General features: G+C 40.8%; 1 protein-coding gene across 5 annotated transcripts in view; it reads right to left on the bottom strand.

The window, feature by feature from the left end:
* Positions 1-399: 399 nt before the first annotated feature.
* Positions 400-18,675, bottom strand: part of clspn (claspin) — a 60,179-nt gene continuing 41,903 nt past the window's right edge. For all 5 annotated transcript variants that reach the window (XM_043717709.2, XM_087976852.1, XM_043717707.2 and 2 more), the window contains 2 exons: positions 12,607-12,774; positions 400-648 (listed from right to left, as the gene is read on the bottom strand). In XM_043717709.2, coding sequence (XP_043573644.2) covers positions 532-648; positions 12,607-12,774 — 285 coding nt within the window. In that variant the 3' untranslated portion in view covers positions 400-531. The remainder of the gene's footprint in view (positions 649-12,606; positions 12,775-18,675) is intronic.

The following is an 18,675-nucleotide window of genomic DNA, read 5'->3' as shown; positions in this document are numbered from 1 at the left end:
CTTGTCAATAATGGCACAATAATAAAACTCCCTCACATTTTAAAAAATTCTGTGTGAGAAACTAAAATTTGCATATTCACTTGACATCTTCCATCACTAATCTACTTGGTTAAAAAGAACTGCAATAGATTGGGTCACACCTATTTGATCAGAATTTATCCTTTTCTTCATTTGGTATTTCTCAGGATTAAGATAAATCCTTAAAGCAGTATTAACTGCTTGCTCTCCACAGACAGTAGCTTCTTGTTTCCAGGTTTCTTTCAAATTTAAATCTCAAATTTTCACTTGAGTGATAATTTGATGCTATCTGAATTTAGACAAGTAATTTTTGAATATTTTAATGCTACTAATAGCAAATGTCTGAATGAAAGCTTTAAAAATGATATTAAATTCAGAAAATTATAAAAATGGGTAATTTATTTATTGGATAAAACAATCTAACAAGAGCATTTATATAATATACATGTACAACACAGCTAATTTACAAACACAAGCTGACCACAATTGGAAGCTACATTATAATTACAATAATCATTTTTCTAGATATCGGAATATACTTCTGGTATGGGAGTTTTTTGTTGGTGTCTTCTCTGTCCGTGGGCGTTTTGTCAAAGAGATGACTGGAGTAGCTGCTGCCTTTCTTTTCGTCTGCAAAATGAAGTGGATTTATTAGTTCTGTTGACAATATGGTTCCAAACATCACCAACAAATTCAGCAAAAGTCACTCAACTGTAGGACATCAGAATATAACTAGGAGAGTCTTTCCACGCTGATCTGTCCTTCAGCCCCACTTATTTTGAACATATCGATAATACCTTTCGCTACAAAGTCTTTCTCAAGTCTTGAAAATATCAATTGATAGAGCAGCTACCTTTTTTTTTGGGAGAGTGTATCAGACTTTCATTACCTTTTTTACACAGAAAAAGATGACCAACCTCATTGCAAAACAGCCTAGCTCCAATTTTATTATGCTCCCGCGTCTGGATGTCCTTAGAGGAAGTACTAGCATTGACAGATCTTTCAAGTCCATTCTTAGGAACATAACCTTTGATTACCTCACCCACTGACCTTTCAATACAAGGAACTACAACCAAGAACTCAGCCATCCTCAAATGAACCTTTTAAACAATATAATTCTAGTGAATCAGAACTTTATTCTCTTTAAAAGTTAAACGAATTTCCTGAGATGCAGTGCCCAAAAACAAAAGCAGCACTTCAGGTATGGTCCACCTAAGGCTTTATACAATTGAATAACCTTTGGTTTTTGAATTCCAAGTTCTTAAGAGCATCATTACATTAGTCTTTAAGATTATGTTATTCTGGTACACTAATGGAGGACCTAAATAATTAAAATCTTCATGCCTGTTCTCACATATGTTCTACTTATTATCCGGGTGATGTAGGTGACCATGAGTTCTCCAGACTTCCAAATCATAGCAACAGTGGATGACCTTGCTGGGGTTCTGGACAAGCCAGTCTTTAATCTTGTCTAGCTGATTCCTTCACTGTCAGCCTCCTCTTCTTCTTCCATTAATCCTTCCAGTAATGATTGGGCACTCCAACACTTCTACACAGATAACATACTAGACGACCTCCATTTGTCTGGTTTTGATATGGTTGAAGCAGTCTCTTCTTCTTTGAGTAACTCAAATATCTTTACTCTTTTCTCCACCCAGTTTACCTTTAGGATCCTTAAGTAGATTGAAAAGTTGATTTTCTTTTTTATTTTCCCGAGTATACATGCATAACTAGTTATTGATCCAACATTTCTTTAAAATGTTGCCCGATTTTGATAAAAAGAATCTGCCCTGCCCTTAGATTTCAGTATCGTTTTTGATGTTGTATAGCATTTCTTAGATAGCTGAACTGATTAACTTTCATCCATTTCCTATGGTGCTGCATAATCCCTTTTATCATCAATACCATAGTATAGACTTCATTGCAGTTGAGTGTATGCCCTACCACCATTTCCCTTTGCAACTGTATTGAATAATTTTTGCAAATCTCCATTTGTTCTTAGAAGTAATGCAGTATTTTTTGCAAGGTTTGTGAAGGTTTGTAGCTCAGGTTGAGGTTTAGGGTGTAGGTTTGCTCGCTGAGCTGTAGGTTTGATATCCAGACGTTTCATTACCTGGCTAGGTAACATAATACAATAAGCTTCAATCTGCAATTTGAGAGGGAGAGGGTACAGTCAGAAGTGACAGTACTTCTGTTGAATAAAGGGAACTATGGAGCTATGAGGGAGGAGCTGGCCAAAGTTCAATGGTGCAATACCTTAGCAGGGATGACCGTGGAGGAACAATGGCGGATATTTCTGTGTATAATGCAGAAGTTGCAGGATCAGTTCATTCCTAAAAGGAAGAAAGATCCCAGGAGGAGGCATGGGCGGCCGTGGCTGACGAGGGAAGTAAAGAAACATATAAAGTTAAAAGAGAAAAAGTATAACATAGCTAAGATAAGTGGGAAAACTGAGGACTGGGAAGCTTTTAAAGAGCAACAGAGGATTACTAAGAAGGAAATACGCAGAGGAAAAATGAGGTACGATGGTAAACTGGCCAAGAATATTGAGGATAGTAAAAGCTTTTTTAGGTATGTGCAAGGCAAAAAAATGGTTAGGAAAAAAATTGGGCCCTTGAAGACAGAAACAGGGGAATATATTACTAGGAACAAAGAAATGGCAGAGGAATTAAATGGGTACTTCAGATCTGTGTTCACTGGGGAAGACACAAGCAATCTCCCTGAGGTAACAGTGGTTGAAGGACCTGAACTTAAGGGAATTTATATTTGCCAGGATTTGGTGTTGGAGAGACTGTTAGGTCTGAAGGTTAATAAGTCTCCGGGGCCGGATGGTCTGCATCCAAGGGTACTGAAGGAGGTGGCTCGGGAAATCGTGGATGCATTGGTGATTATTTTCCAGAGTTCAATAGATTCGGGGTCGGTTCCTGAGGATTGAAGGGTGGCTAATGTTATACCACTTTTTAAGAAAGGTGGGCGAGAGAAAGCAGGAAATTATAGACCAGTTAGTCTGACCTCAGTGGTGGGAAAGATGCTAGAGTCTATTATAAAGGATGAAATTACTGCACATCTGGATAGTAGTAACAGGATAGGACAGAGTCAGCATGGATTTATGAAGGGGAAATCATGCTTGACTAATCTTCTTGAATTTTTTGAGAATGTAACTCTGAAGATGGACGAGGGAGATCCAGTAGATGTAGTGTACCTGGACTTTCAGAAAGCTTTTGATAAAGTCCCACACAGGAGGTTAGTGAGTAAAATTAGGGCGCATGGTATTGGCGGCAAAGTACTAGATTGGATTGAAAATTGGTTGGCTAATAGGAAACAAAGGGTAGTGATAAACGGCTCCATTTCGAAATGGCAGGCAGTGACCAGTGGGGGACCGCAGGGATCCGTGCTGGGACCACAGCTTTTTACAATATATGTTAATGATATAGAAGATGGTATCAGCAATAACATTAGCAAATTTGCTGATGACACAAAGCTGGGTGGCAGGGTGAAATGTGATGAGGATGTTAGGAGATTACAGGATGACCTGGACAAGTTAGGTGAGTGGGCAGATGCATGGCAGGTGCAGTTTAATGTGGATAAATGTATGGTTATCCACTTTGGTGGCAAGAACAGGAAGGCAGACTACTACCTCAATGGAATCAATTTATGTAAAGGGGCAGTACAGAGAGATCTGGGTGTTCTTGTACACCAGTCAATGAAGGCAAGCATGCAGATACAGCAGGTAGTGAAGAAGGCTAATAGCATGCTGGCCTTCATAACAAGAGGAATTGAGTATAGAAGCAAAGAGGTGCTTCTGCAGCTGTACAGGGCCCTGGTGAGACCACACCTGGAGTACTGTGTGCAGTTCTGGTCTCCAAATTTGAGAAAAGACATTCTGGCTATTGAGGGAGTGCAGCGTAGGTTCACGAGGTCAATTCCTGGAATGGCAGGATTACCTTACACTGAAAGACTGAAGCGACTGGGCTTGGATACCCTTGAGTTTTGAAGATTGAGAGGGGATCTGATTGAGACGTATAAGATTATGAAAGGATTGGACACTCTGGCAGTCGGAGAGTGGTGGCTGTATGGAATGCTCTGCCCCAGAGGGCAGTGGAGGTCCACTCTCTGGATTCATTTAAGAAAGAGTTGGATAGAGCTCTCAAAGACAGTGGAATCAAGGGTTATGGAGATAAGGCAGGAACAGGATACTGCTTAGGAATGATCAGCCATGATTATATTGAATGGCGGTGCAGGCTCGAAGGGCTGAATGGCCTACTCCTGCACCTATTGTCTATTGTCATAACATCATCAGTGGCGACCTCCAAGTGAAGCAAAGCTGTTGTCTCCTGCTTTCTATTTATATCTTTTTCCTGGATGGGGTTCCTGGGGTTTGTGGTGATGTCATTTCCTATTCTCCTCTGTTTTCCGAAGTTCATTTGTGCTGCAGTGTGTGGTGGCTCGTTGGAATAGTGTTCTGATGCAGCTTCGTTTTGTGTGTTGGGATGGTTGCTGGTGTAGTTAAGTATTTGGTCAGTGTATATACAGAAAACCGACAAACAGAGGAGAACCACCTATACAACGTATCCAAGAAGAACGGATACTCAAAAAATACAGTGCGCAGATTCCTCAAGAACAAACCACGACAAGCAGACCATACACAGCCAGAAATCCTAACCACCTTACCACACATCAAAGAAGTTTCAGAAATGACAGCCAGACGACTAAGACCCCTCGGAATCCTAGTAGCACACAAACCCACCAACACTCTCAATCAAAAACTAACAAACTTAAAAGACCCAGTACAACCCATGGACAAAACCAACATCATCTACAAAATTCCATGCAAGGACTGCCACAAACACTGCGTAGGACAAACAGGAAGAAAGTTAGCCACCAGGATACATGAACACCAGCTAGCCACAAAAAGACACGACCCTCTCGCTCTCGTAGCCCTACACACGGATGAAAAAAAAACACCATTTCGACTGGGACAACACATCTATCCTGGGACAGGCTAAGCAAAGACATGCCAGAGAATTCCTAGAGGCTTGGCACTCCAACCACAAACCACAAACAAACATAGCTCTAGATACCATCTATCAACCCCTCAGAAAATGAACAGGAAATGACATCACCACAAACCCCAGGAACCCCATCCAGGAGAAAGATATAAATAGAAAGCAGGAGTCAACAGCTTCGCTTCACTTGGAGGTCGCCACTGATGATGTTACCTAGCCAGGTAATGAAACATCTGGGTATCAAACCTACAGCTCAGCGAGCAAACCTACACCCGAAGTAATGCAGTACAGTGTAGCAAATGCGCTTACTTTTATACTATCCCTTCAGTTCCTCAGAAAGCCATCATGATATCGGCAGAAGAAACAGAGAACACAGCCTTGTCATTGCTTTCCAATTACCAAGCTTGTTCTCAAATCGTACCATCACTACCTCATTCCAAAAAAAAACCCTGATTAAACCAATGGTCTTTGCTGCTGTTGATTCTTGCAGCATGAAAGATGATTACATCAGACTTCATCAAAAGCTTTAAGATAACAAATTTTTAAAAAAAAGGGTCGGTGGTTTTCAATTTCGCAATGCTGACGTCTTGAAAAGGTTGACTGCATCTACCCTCCACAAAAACACACAGGACCTGAGTTTCATTCCAGGTTCGATCCATAGAGGTGGACAATTCCTAATTCTGTGAAAATTCTCTCTAAAGGAAATGGGCACCCGCAACTCAGTTTTGGCACAGGGCGGATGGACTGGATTCAAGGCAGGCCAAGTGATTCCAGGAACGGTGAGAGGTCAGAGATTTAGGAATTTGGGCACATATAGACAGTGCTCTATCTAAAATGTATGTTAGAAGTCCTCAACACTCGCTACTGAGCTTTGGAGAATCTATTTCTGGGTTGTAAGATAAGTGTCACAGCTAGAAGTGTCCAACTGTTAGATTATCTTGGAATTCAAGGCCCATAATGGACTTTATGGGAACAATGCCTTCTCTGCTGCTAGAGTGGATTCTCAGAATACAACCATGGGAGTGGTTTTATTCTGCCACCATTTCTTAGTGCAGATAAAATGCAATCATTTGGCAAGCCGGCTAAACGCTGTGAATGGATGAAGACCAGCATCAAGCTTTTCATCTCATCCACTTGACCTTCAGCCATTCTATCATTGATTGCAGCTACATTGTTGATGTGAGGGACTTGGTCACAGGACCAGAAAGTTTAACAGCATAACAGTGAAGAGGAGGGAGTAAAGCAGTAGAGCTGTCATACTGTTATCATGTGGAGGTGCCAGTGTTGGACTGGGATGGAAAAAGTCAGAAGTCACTTGACACCAGGTTATAGCCCAACACCTGAAGAGGCTATGCTCTGAAAGCTTGTGATTTCAAATAAACCTGTTGGACTATCACCTGGTGGTTTGTAACTTCTGCTTTTTTTTTAAACCAAGAAAACGCCAGCATTCAGTTGCAGCTACAACATGCATCACAATAAGTGCATGTATGGAGACATTCTTTCACACAATTAGCAGTATTCCTTTATGATGCTACTCAAATAGCTAGTACATATAAGGACACAAATCTGAAGGACAGCGATGAATTCTGAAGTGCTCTGACCCTTTTTGCCTTACTAGAAGGTCACAAACAGCTGCTGGGTGCAGTAAATAATTAGATTAATTTATTTTAAAAGTGATTAGCCTAAGTATTTCTGTAGTCAAGGTGATTTCATTTAAAAGGTTATAGAGGCCTAACTTTAGAATTAATGGCTTTTGTGTACAACATTTCTTGTGCAGACATACTCCAGTCAAGGTGGTCAGAAGTTTTTTAACCTAAGAAAAATACCCATAGCTTAAAATGAGAGAGATTTTTCTTTTAGTTTTACTTGGAGTTTGAGCAAACTTGTGATGTCCCTTGATTAAAATGCATGCATAGTTCAGGACTCCGAAGGGAAGGATATAGTAAAACTAGATTACTACAGAGGAATGAGGCAGCATTAATTCCAGACTGGAGGTGTTGGAATAAAAAGGCACAAGTCAGGAGTGTGATGGAACAGTTCCCACTGACCTGGACAAGTGCAGTTCCAACAAAACTCAAAGTTTGACACCATCCAAAACAAAGCAGATCGCTTGAATGACACCACAACCACAAAAATTCACTTCCTCCACCAATTATGCGCAATAGCAGTAGTTTATGCCAACTACAAAATACACTGTGGAAATTCAACAAGGCTCCAAAGTCAGAAACTTCCAAAAACACAACGATTACCATTGAGAAGGACAAGGGAACACATTCACCAGAGTTCCCCTCTAAGCCTCTCACCATCCTGACTTGGAAATGTACTACGACTCCCGCACGATCGTTATGTCAAAATCCTCAAACTCCCTCCCCAGACAGCTTTGTGAATTTACTGACATCAAATGACTGCAGCAATTCCAGAAGGCAGTTCATACGGATGATAATAAATACTGGCTTGGGCAGCAAAGCCCACAGCACTTGAAAAAGAACGAAAGAAGTTGGTAGTGTCGTGGGAATATCACTAGATTAGTAATCTAGAGACCCAGAATAATGCCCTGGAGACACGAGTTCAAATCCCACCATGGTAGCTGGCTGAACACAGGAACAGAATAGGGCAATCAGCCCTTAAGCATTCCTTGCTATGATATACCATGTCAAATCATCTATCTCAATGCCATATTCCCAAGCTATCCCTATATCACTAACATAACTGGTAACTAGAAATCTATCAATATCCATCTTGAGCTTCACGACTGACTTCCAATGCCTCTGGGGCAAAGAATTCTAAAGACTCACCACCCTGAGGGCAAAAAGGCTCCTCCTTCTCAACTTTAAATGGATTGTCTTTTATTCTGAAATTGTGCCCCCAGTTCTAGACCTCACATCTGGAGAAATGCCCTTTTGGCATCTACTTTGTCTATTCCTGCATGAGTTTTGTAAGTACATTTAGTGTAGCCAATAAATCCACAAATATAAAATTAGTATCAGTAATGGTGACCATAAAATCCTATTACTGACTGTCATGAAAATCCATTTAGTGCATTAACATTAGAGTCATATAGCACGGAAACAGGCCCTTCAGTCCAACTCATTAGTGTCAACCACTTATCATAGAATCTCTACAGTAACCCATCCAGACCCATTCCCCTACCCTATTACTCTATACTTACCATGACTAATGCACCTAAGCTACACATTCCTGAACACTTTGAGCAATTTAGCATGGCCAAATCACCTACCTGCACACCTCTAGACTGAGGGAGGAAACTGGAGCTCTTGGAGGAAACCCGCGCAGACACAGAACATGCAAAACTCCACACAGTTACCAGTGGCTCGAATCAAACCCGGGTCTCTGGCACTGCGAGGCAGCAGTGCTAAACACTGAGCCCAAACTGACCTAGTCCTATCCTCCAGCATTTGGCCCATATCCCTCTAAACCCTTCCTATCCAAGTACCCATCTAAATCTCTTTTAAATGTTATAATTGCACCCACCTCCAGCACTTCCTCTGGCAGCTCATTCCATACACACACCACCCTCTGCATAAAAAGGCTACTCCTCAGGTCCTTTTTAAATCTTTCCCCTCTCACCTTAAACCTATGCCCTCTAGTTTTGGACTCCCTTACCATGAGAAAAAGACATTGGTCATTCATCCTAGCTATGCCCCTTATGATTTTATGAACTTCTTAAGGTCACCCCTCAACCTCTGATGCTCCAAAGAAGAAAGTCCCAGCCTATTCAGTCTCTAATTCCAACCCTCCAGTCCTGACAAAATCCTTATAAATCTTTTCTGCACCCTCTAACAACGTCCTTGCAATCGAAGAGTGACCATGTCCTTTACACACAGTGGTTCACTCTTCATTGCTTAAAAGGTCTAAAAAATAATCATACAGTTAAGGGCCAATAAGGAATGACAACAAATTCTGGCTTTGCCAGCAACCTCCTATCCTATGGAGGATAAAGAAGACTGAGACAGTCTGCAAGGACAGGGTTCACTCAGAAGAGTTGTGTACACATGGATAAAGACAGTAACGGCACTGGAATAGTTTCACTGCACAAGAAATGACAGACAAATTTCTCCTTCCCATTGTTCCAGCTTGGCTGCCTCACCCCAATCCCTTAGACCAGATTATCCCTTGGGCTTCAGGAAGAGAAATCAAGTCCCAACGATGCAATTTTACTGTCTACAGTTAACCAACTCAGATACAAGTACCTTGTAGTGATGTGTTGAGTTGCTGGCACAGGATCAGAGGTGTCAGAGTCAGATTCATCTGCCCCTTTCAGAGGAGGGAGTAAGTCACAATGCTAAACAGGCAGGGATGTGGAGCCTGGAGAGTCACCATTTGTATTTGTCCAATTAGAGGGGTAGGTGTGTGGACGTTCTGCTGTTTCCTGCGGTAGTCTGAACTCACTCACTGCAAGCAAAGGAGTCCATTGGCCTTATGGCTCTACATTGTCGCAGGGGATTGACTGCATAACATCTGACCTTGAGGTTGGCCAATTTCATTGGAGACATGCATCCACTCTGAGTGCTGCTGCATGTAAGTGCAAGGCCTTGGCAAGGGAAGTGTGCTGGCCTGGATCAGTCTACTTAAATGTACATGAGCACTGACATCCCTGGATGACAAAGAATGCGTGTGCCGAACTACGGTCACACATTTGGCAGTGGTTGCTGGAATGGATGACTGCTGCACTCCAGCTGCCAGCCCCATCAACCGAACCTGACGGGCAACTGAGAGCTGCTCAGACGTCCGTGGAAGGTGTCAAAAGATATTCAGCGTCCTTACACTTCCAAGGTCTCAGCTCATGTCAGTAAATCTCTGGTTTAATTTTTTGTTTAAAATACTCTGGCCATTAGGATTCTGAGGATGATAACTGTAGAGGTTGCACACGAGAAAAGAAAATGGCTACATGACAAATCCACCTCGATTCAGACAATTGAAATGTTGCACTTCTAAAATTTCATTAACAAGTTTAAAAATTTCCTTACAACTCCTGTGGATGTTGGAAAGCAAAAGATGATTCAATTCTGCTTGAAAAGGACAATGTGAGAGCAATGTAGTGAATATACAGACACTGAAATTTAAGGGGAACAAGTAGAGTTTGGGCTGAATGGGAAGTTACCAGGAGCTGATGAAATAATATTAAAAAAATTGAAGCAACAGGACATTTATGAACTGAACAACTGGCCATCACCAACATCTATTACTCAGGTATGATCCCTGAAGATCTAAGTCAGTCTGTTTTTATCACTTTGGCAAAAAAAGCTGGAATGCAAGTTACATCGAACAATCAATCTAATCAAAATTTTAACGGCCAGAGTCAGAAAGGAAAATAACTCCGATTTCAGACACTCTGATCTTCTATTTTCTACAAAAACATGCCAAATTGATTCAGTAGCACTTGGTAACCAACAGATTAACACTTGTCCCATACTTAGTGCTCATTGTGCTCTTCCAGCACCATCATTTAAATATATAGTGTTCGGTTCCATATATATACTGATGCTACTTAGCCCTACACCTCAGCATCACCTCTCTCAGTCTACTACTTCTGATGTGTCATAACGATTGTTCAACAACTTTGGCAAACCAAAATTTCCAAATTAACAGTGGGTTCAGATCTCCAGGCATGATTCAAGGACATTCTCAAACTCAACCAAACTATTTGCAATTTTGTTGTAGTATTTGACACTGATCTAGGCTTCTGATCATACATCATATCTACGACAAAGACAATCAACATCCACCTCTATTATTAAAACTCTCATACCCCATGTCTTTTCAATATTTTTCTGTAATCTACCAACTTTGTCTTTCCATAAAAGTATGCTAATCTACAACAATAAAGTTTATTTTGTAACCACACAAATATCCGTTAATCTAAGTTCATGCATTAATTAATGTAATGTAGACTACATTGTTGACAAATGCTAAAAAAACTAAGCGCACTCTAAAACCTTCTTTTAGTTATCTGATAAACTCTTCAGAGCAGCCTTCCAGTGCTAGACAATAACGGTAAGCAATGTTCTCTTTAATCCACTCTGTTACACATCTGCTCAGAGGGGCTATGCACTGTGATCGTTATGCCAACACTATATGCAGCTTTGACTTCTGGCTTTGGATGTTGCTGCCACACAGTGCCCTCTGAGATCCATGCAGAAGAAAAAGGGATTAGCAGGAATGCTGACTGCAAGTTAACCTAGGGCTAAGTGGCATTTCCAATTATTCCTTCTACACTGGTTGCATAGTCTTCAGCAATACTGGTGCAGAAACTGTTGACAATGTAAATAATTGTAATGATGTGTAGGAGTCGGTGTTGGACTGGGGTGGTAAAAGTTAAAAACCACACAACACCAGGTTATCATCCAGCAGGTTTATTTGGTAGCACTAGCCTTCAGAGTGCTGCTCCTTTCAGGCGATTGTGAAGCAGGACCATAAGACACAAAATTTATAGCAAAAGATTAGTGTCATGCAAGTAAAATGATATATTTAACAAACCTAGATTGCTGCTAAGTCTTTCATCTTTAGGGCAGGCAACAATGCAAAGTGGCTTAGCAGAGGGTAATAGTCAAGTTTGGTACCCATGAGGATGGCCTCAACTAGGATCTTGGTTTCATGTCACATTATAGGTGACCCCACCACACTATGCAAACACACATATGCGTGTACACACACACTTACGTACACTCATACAGACCCTCTCTCATACACACACCCCTCACACGCACAAAATGCATGCATCCTCTCAGGTTTAAATCCCATCCCACACACACATACAAGTCTATGGGTTGAATTTGCATTTGCAGAATTATATTTTTAGATATATTTGATTTTGCTCAAAAAAAATGCACAATCTGTAGGCAAGTCAATCCATTCAATATTTTGAAAGGAAACATGGAAGTGGGAAATCCATATTTTGAATGGAAGTGGGAAATCCCACTTTGGAAATAGAACTAGTCGGAGTTAAGACTGGGATACAGACAGACTCTGACCTCACATTTAATGCATTGTCTAAGCTGAGATGTCACCTTTCTTTAGAAAACCTTTAGTTATCTTGAGAATGTTACTTAACAGTTGTTCTGGGATTTACATATTAATGAACCAAAATCTAACGCATTCTAAACGATGAAAGATTTACCAGCAATCTAGGTTTGTTAAATATATAATCTTACTTGCATGACACTAATCTTTGGCTATAAATGCTGTGTCTTATGGTCCTGCTTCACAACCACCTGAAGAAGGAGCAGCACTCCAAAAGCTAATGCTTCCAAATAAACCTGTTGGACTACAACCTGGTGTTGCGTGATTTTTAAGTAAAACATTGTAAGCAGACAGAAGGAACTATCAAGTGAAGCAATTGATTACAGCAAATAAAAAGTTTCAATTCTTTACTCTTCCTTGAAAGCATCTTTACAAGCAAACAACAGTTGAGCAGGTCAGAGCATACCTTCCCACAATGTAATTGTGATGTCAATGTAATTTACAACATATTACTGACTAATCAGGAAGTGAACCAAACATCAGAAATAGAAAGGAAGTAATGACATTTATATTGTACACACTGGTCTTAGTGTATTCTTACCTGTGGTTTTGATTCTGTCATCATCTTCTTTTCATCCTTTGCTGGAGATAGTGTTTGGAAGACAAATTTACGGGAGTTGGCACGAGGAGCATTTAGATTCACTTCTGACATTGTTGCTAGTTTCTGCAGCATTTCCCGAGGTTGATTTAGCAAAGATCCATTTCTCATCTATATATTTTTTAAAAATGAACTGTCAGTAACATCTCTACTCCAAGTAGACATTTTTGGAATAATTATTTCATACCAGCAGAGAATTGAAGAGCGATACAAGATTGAATGCTTCCATATCTAATCATAAGCAGTCCCATAACATTACATCATATAATTTTGAAATAGATAATAAACCAACTTGAAAAAAAAAAGTACGTTTTCTAATAGTTGATCTAATTTTGCTTAAAAGTTAATTAATAAGGAAATCTATTGATAGGAGTAGTTAGTGATCTGTGTGTACAGTTCAAGTTTCATTATACATACCAAATTTGGTCCATGACAATACATTCTTCTGAAGATGATTTAAAAATAAACATTTAGACAAACTTCCACTCAGTACATAAAAGTCTTGAGTTGTCATGTTAAGAGGGTTAGAGTTCAACAAACATGGCTGCTAAATCATTCTGCCTTGCAACTGTGCAAGCAATCAACAATTTTTGCATTGCAACCAATACTAACATAGTCAGATTTTCTATTCTTCCTACACCTTGAATCTATCCTGTCCAAATGTATATCCCACACCCCCAACCAAAATGCCAGTACAAATCTGATGTGAACTTGTCCATCAAAATAGCATTTATAAAAAGTCAAAGTCTCACTACTTTAGCAGGTGTAACTTTGTATACTTCGTGGGACAACTTTCAGATATTGTGCAGAAACAAAGTTGGGCTGAATACTGGCTTTACTTGTTCTGTCCATCTAAAATGATTTCTGAATATTTGTGTCAGTTAAAACATCATGTTTGCACAAATTTGTGGACACTTGAGCATAGATTTATTGTTGGGGGACAACTTTCAGATTTTCTGGACCACTCCAGATTACATAAGGCTAGTCAAACACACCAACTTGATATTAAATTCAACTCAACACAACTTAATTTACAGAACAAATTTAAGGTGGCAGTGTAGTACTAATGTCACTGGATAGAAGTTTGCTCACTGTGAAGGAAGGTTCATTTTCAGATGTTTCGTCACCATACTAGGTAACATCAATGAGCCCCTGGTGAAGCACTGGTGTGTATTCGCCCGCTTTCTATTTGTACTTAGGTTTCCTTAGCTTAGTGACGTCATTTCCTGTGATGACATCATTTTCTTTTCTTTTTTCAGAGGGTGATAAATGGGGTCCAAATCGATACGTTTGTTGATAGAGTTCCGGTTGGAATGCCATGATTCTAGGAATTCTCATGCGCGTCTGTTTGGCTTGTCCTAGGATGGATGTGTTGTCCCAGTCAAAGCGGTGTCCTTCTTCAGCTGGATGCAAGGTTACTCGTGAGAGTGGGTCATATCTTTTTGTAGCCAATTGATGTTCATGTAACCTGGTGGCTAGTTTTCTGCCTGTTTGTCCAATATAGTGTTTGTTACAGTTCTTGAAAATGACATTAGTTTTGCTTGTTGTCTGTATATAGGGTCTTTCAAGTTCATTAGTTGCTGTATTAGTATGTTGGAGGAATTGTGGGCCACCATGATAACAAGAGGTCTGAGTAGTTTAGCAGTCATTTCCAAGGTGTCTTTAATGTAGGGGAGAGAGGTTCAGATTTCAGGACACGTTTTGCCTGTTTGTTTGGGTTTGTGCTGAGAAATCGGAGGACTGCGTTGATTGGGTATCCATTCTTTTTGAATACGCTATTATGGCGATTTTCCTCTGCGCTGCAGTGTGTGGTGGCTCATTGAAGTAACATTCTAATGCAGCTTTGTTGTGGGTGTTGGGATGATTGCTTCTGTACTTCAGTATTTGGTCTGTATGAGTGGTTTTCTTCTCGACGCTGGTTTGAAGTTCCCCATTGGCTGTTTGCTCTACTGTGACATCTATGAATGGCAGTTTGTTGTTGTTTTCCTCTTCTTTAGTAAATTTTGAGCCAGTAAGGGTATTATTGATGGTCTTGAAGATTCCCTCTAATTTATTTTGCTTGATGATGACAAAGGTATCATCCACGTAGCAGACCCAAAGTTTGCTTGGCAAAGCTGTTTGCTCAAGTCTCTGCATTACTGCCTCTGCTAAGAACCCTGATATTGGCGATCCCATGGGTGTTCCGTTGGTTTGTCTGTAGGTTTTGTTATTGGAAGTGTAGTGGGTGTTAAGGCAAAGGTCCAAAAGCTTGACGATGTTGCCCTTGTTGAAGTTGGTGGTGTTTAGTATGCGTGCCTTTGATTCTTCTAATAATGTAGTCAGTGTTTCCTTGGCCAGATTGATGTTAATGGATGTGAAGAGGGCTGCTACGGTAAAAGGAGACCATTATTTCATCCTCTTCTATCGCGGTGTCTTTGACGGTGTTCCAGAATTCTTGGGTGGAATGGATGGTGTTGTGTGAGTCTTCTACCAAGTGTTTTAGTCTTTGGTGTTCCAGATAGCGAGACAATGGATCTGAGAGGAACTCCTAGTTTGTGAATTTTGGGTAATCTGTAGAGGTGGATTGTGTTGGATCCGTCTGGTTTCAGTTTTTGGAAGTCTGTTTTATTTAATTTTCCAGCTTTGAAGTTTTTTTTGAGCTGGGCTATGATTCAATTCTCTAGTTGTGGAGTCAAGTCTATCGCCACCTGTTGGTAAATGTCAGTATCTGCAAGCAGTGCATTCGCTTTCTCAACGTAGTCTCTTTGGTTTACAATGACTGTCATAAGTCTTTTGTCTTCAGGTGGCGAACACCCGACCCCAAAACTGGAGAACAGAATCACAGCCCTCCTCAAAAACTTCAGAAATCTGCAGAATTAAATAAGACAAACTTCCAAAAAAATGAAACCAGGCAGATCCAATACACCATGCTTCTACGGATTACCCAAAGTACACAAACCAGGAGCCCCCCTCAGAAGCATAGTCTCGCTACCTGGAACACCAACATACAGGTTAGCCAGGAGCTACATCAAAGACTAAATCACTTCGTAGAAACTCACAACATTCCATCCATTCCACCCAAGAATTCTTGAACACCAAAGACACCAAGATAGAAGAGAAGGAAATAATGATGCAACAGCCCTGTTCATATCCATCAACACCATGGAAACACTGACTACCCTATTAAAAGAACCAAAGACACATACACCAAACACCACCAACTTCAACAAGGGCAACAACGTCAAGCTCGTAGACTTATTCCTTACCACCCACTTCACTTCCAATAACAAAACCTATAGACAAATCAACGGAACACCCATGGGATCTCCGATATCAGGGTTCTGAGCAGAGGCAGTAATGCAGAGACCTGAGTAAACAGCTCTGCCAACCATCCAACCCAAACATTGGGTCCACTACGTGGATGACACCTTTGTCATCACTAAACGAAACAAATTAGAGGAAACGTTCAAGATCATCAATAATACCCTTACTGGCATAAAATTCACGAAAGAGGAGGAAAATAACAACAAACTGCCATTCCTAGATGTCACAGTAGAGCAAACAGCCAATAGGGAACTTCAAACCAGCGTCTACAGGAAAACAACTCATACAGACCAAAATTCTGAACTACAGAAGCAATCATCCCAACACCTATAAATGAAGCTGCATCAGAACATTATTTCAACGAGCTACCACACACTGCAACACAGAGGAACAATGAAGAGCAGAGGAAAATCATAACAGCGTATTCAAAAAGAATGGGTACCCAATCAACACAGTCTTCAGATTTCTCAGCAACAAACCCCAACAGGAGACAAAACGAGCCCAGAAACCACAGCCACTCTCCCCTACATTAAAGGCATCTTGAAAACGACTGCCAGACTACTCAGATCTCTTGGCATCGTAGTAGTCCACAAACCCACCAACACACTAAAACAGCAGCTAATTAACTTGAAAGACCCTCATATAGACAACAAGCAAAACTAGTCATTTACAAAATACATTGCAAGAACTGTAATAAACATGACATTGGACAAACAGGCAAAAATCTAGCCACCAGGATACATTAACTTCAACGAGCCATGACCCACTCACACTAGTATCCTTACATCCAGATGAAGGAGGACACCACTTCGACTGGGACAACACATCCATCCTAGGACAAGCCAAACAGAAACAGCTCGTGGATTCCTAGAAGTATGACATTCCAACCAGAACTCTATCAACAAACATGTCGACTTGGACCCCATTTACTATCCTGAGAAAAAAAAGGAAATAACATCACCACAGGAAATGACATCACCAAGCTAAGGAAAACCAAACACAAATTAAAGCGGGTCACTAACATCAATGCTTCACCGGAGATTCACTGATGATGTTACCTAGTACAGAGACAAAATGTCTGAAAACGAACCTACTCACTGAATGAGTAGTCCAGAGATGCAGGCTAATGTTGTAGACACGAGTTGGATGGCAGACAGTGAAATATAAAGTTTTTAAAAATCTGAAATGAAAAGCTAGCACAATGCAGACAATGCAACCACTGGTTGATGATGATAAAAACCCATCTGATTCACTTATAACTTTTAGGGAAGATAATCTATTGTCCTTATCTGGTCTGGCCTGTATATGAATTTATGAGAACAAAGAAAATTACACCACAGGAACAGGCCCTTCAGCTCCAAAGCCTGCGCTGATCAAGATCTTTTATCGGAATCTGTCGCCTATTTTTGAAGGTACTGTATCCCTCTGCTCCCTGCCCATTCATGTATCTATGTTTAGATAAATTTTAAATGACACTATCGTGCCTGCTTCTACCACCTCCGCTGACATTCCAGGCACCCACCACCCTCAATGTAAAGAACTTTCCATGCATATCTCCCTTAAACGTTTCCCCTCTTACCTTGAGGTTGTGACCCCTATTCTGGGAAAAAGCTTCTCGCTAACTACCTTGTCTATACCTCTCATGATTCTGTTGATCTCAATCAGGACCCTCCTCAACCTCCGTCTTTCTAATGAAAATAATCTAATCTACTGGGGGAGATACTAAATGAATATCTTGCATCAGTATTTACTGTAGAAAAGGATATGGAAGATATAGACTGTAGGGAAATAGATGGTGACATCTTGCAAAATGTCCAGATTACAGAGGAGAAAGTGCTGGATGTCTTGAAATGGTTAAAAGTGGATAAATCCCCAGGACCTGATCAGGTGCACGCGAGAACTGTGGGAAGCTACAGAAGTGATTGCTGGGCCTCTTGCTGAGATATTTGTATGATCGATAGTCATAGGTGAGGTGCTGGAAGACTGGAGGTTGGCAAACGTGGTGCCACTGTTTAAGAAGGGTGGTAAAGACAAGCCAAGGAACTATAGACCAGTGAGCCTGATCTCGGTGGTGGGCAAGTTGTTGGAGGGAACCCTGAGGGACAGGATGTACATGTATTTGGAAAGGCAAGGACTGATTAGGGATAGTCACCATGGCGTTTTGCGTGGGAAATCATGTCTCACAAACTTGATAGAGTTTTTTGAAGAAGTAACAAAAAGGATTGGTGAGGGCAGAGCAGTAGATGTGATCTATATGGACGTTCGACAAGGTTCCCCATGGGAGACTGATTAGCAAGGTTAGATCTCAAGGAATACAGGGAGAACTAGCCATTTGGATACAGAAATGGCTCAAAGGTAGAAGACAGAAGATGGTGGTGGTGGAGGGTTGTTTTTCAGACTGGAGGCCTGTGACCGGGTGGAGTGCCACAACGATCGGTGCTGGGCCCTATACCTTTTGTCATTTACATGAATGATTTGGATGCGAGCATAAGAGGTACAGTTGGTAAGTTTGCAGATGACACCAAAATTGGAGGTGCAGTGGACAGCGAAGAGGATTACCTCAGATTACACCAGGATCTTGACCAGATGGGCCAATGGGCTGAGAAGTGACAGATGGAGTTTAATTCAGATAAATGCAAGGTGCTGCATTTTGGGAAAGCAAATCTTAGCAGGACTTATACACTTAATGGTAAGGTCCTAGGGTGTGTA

This window comes from Chiloscyllium plagiosum, unplaced genomic scaffold, assembly GCF_037043375.1.
Source record: "Chiloscyllium plagiosum isolate Xiang-an unplaced genomic scaffold, Cpla_swu_hap1 HiC_scaffold_30, whole genome shotgun sequence".
NCBI lineage: Eukaryota > Metazoa > Chordata > Chondrichthyes > Orectolobiformes > Hemiscylliidae > Chiloscyllium > Chiloscyllium plagiosum.
Note: the sequence above shows the minus strand (reverse complement) of the source record. Positions and strands in the feature narration are given on the sequence as shown.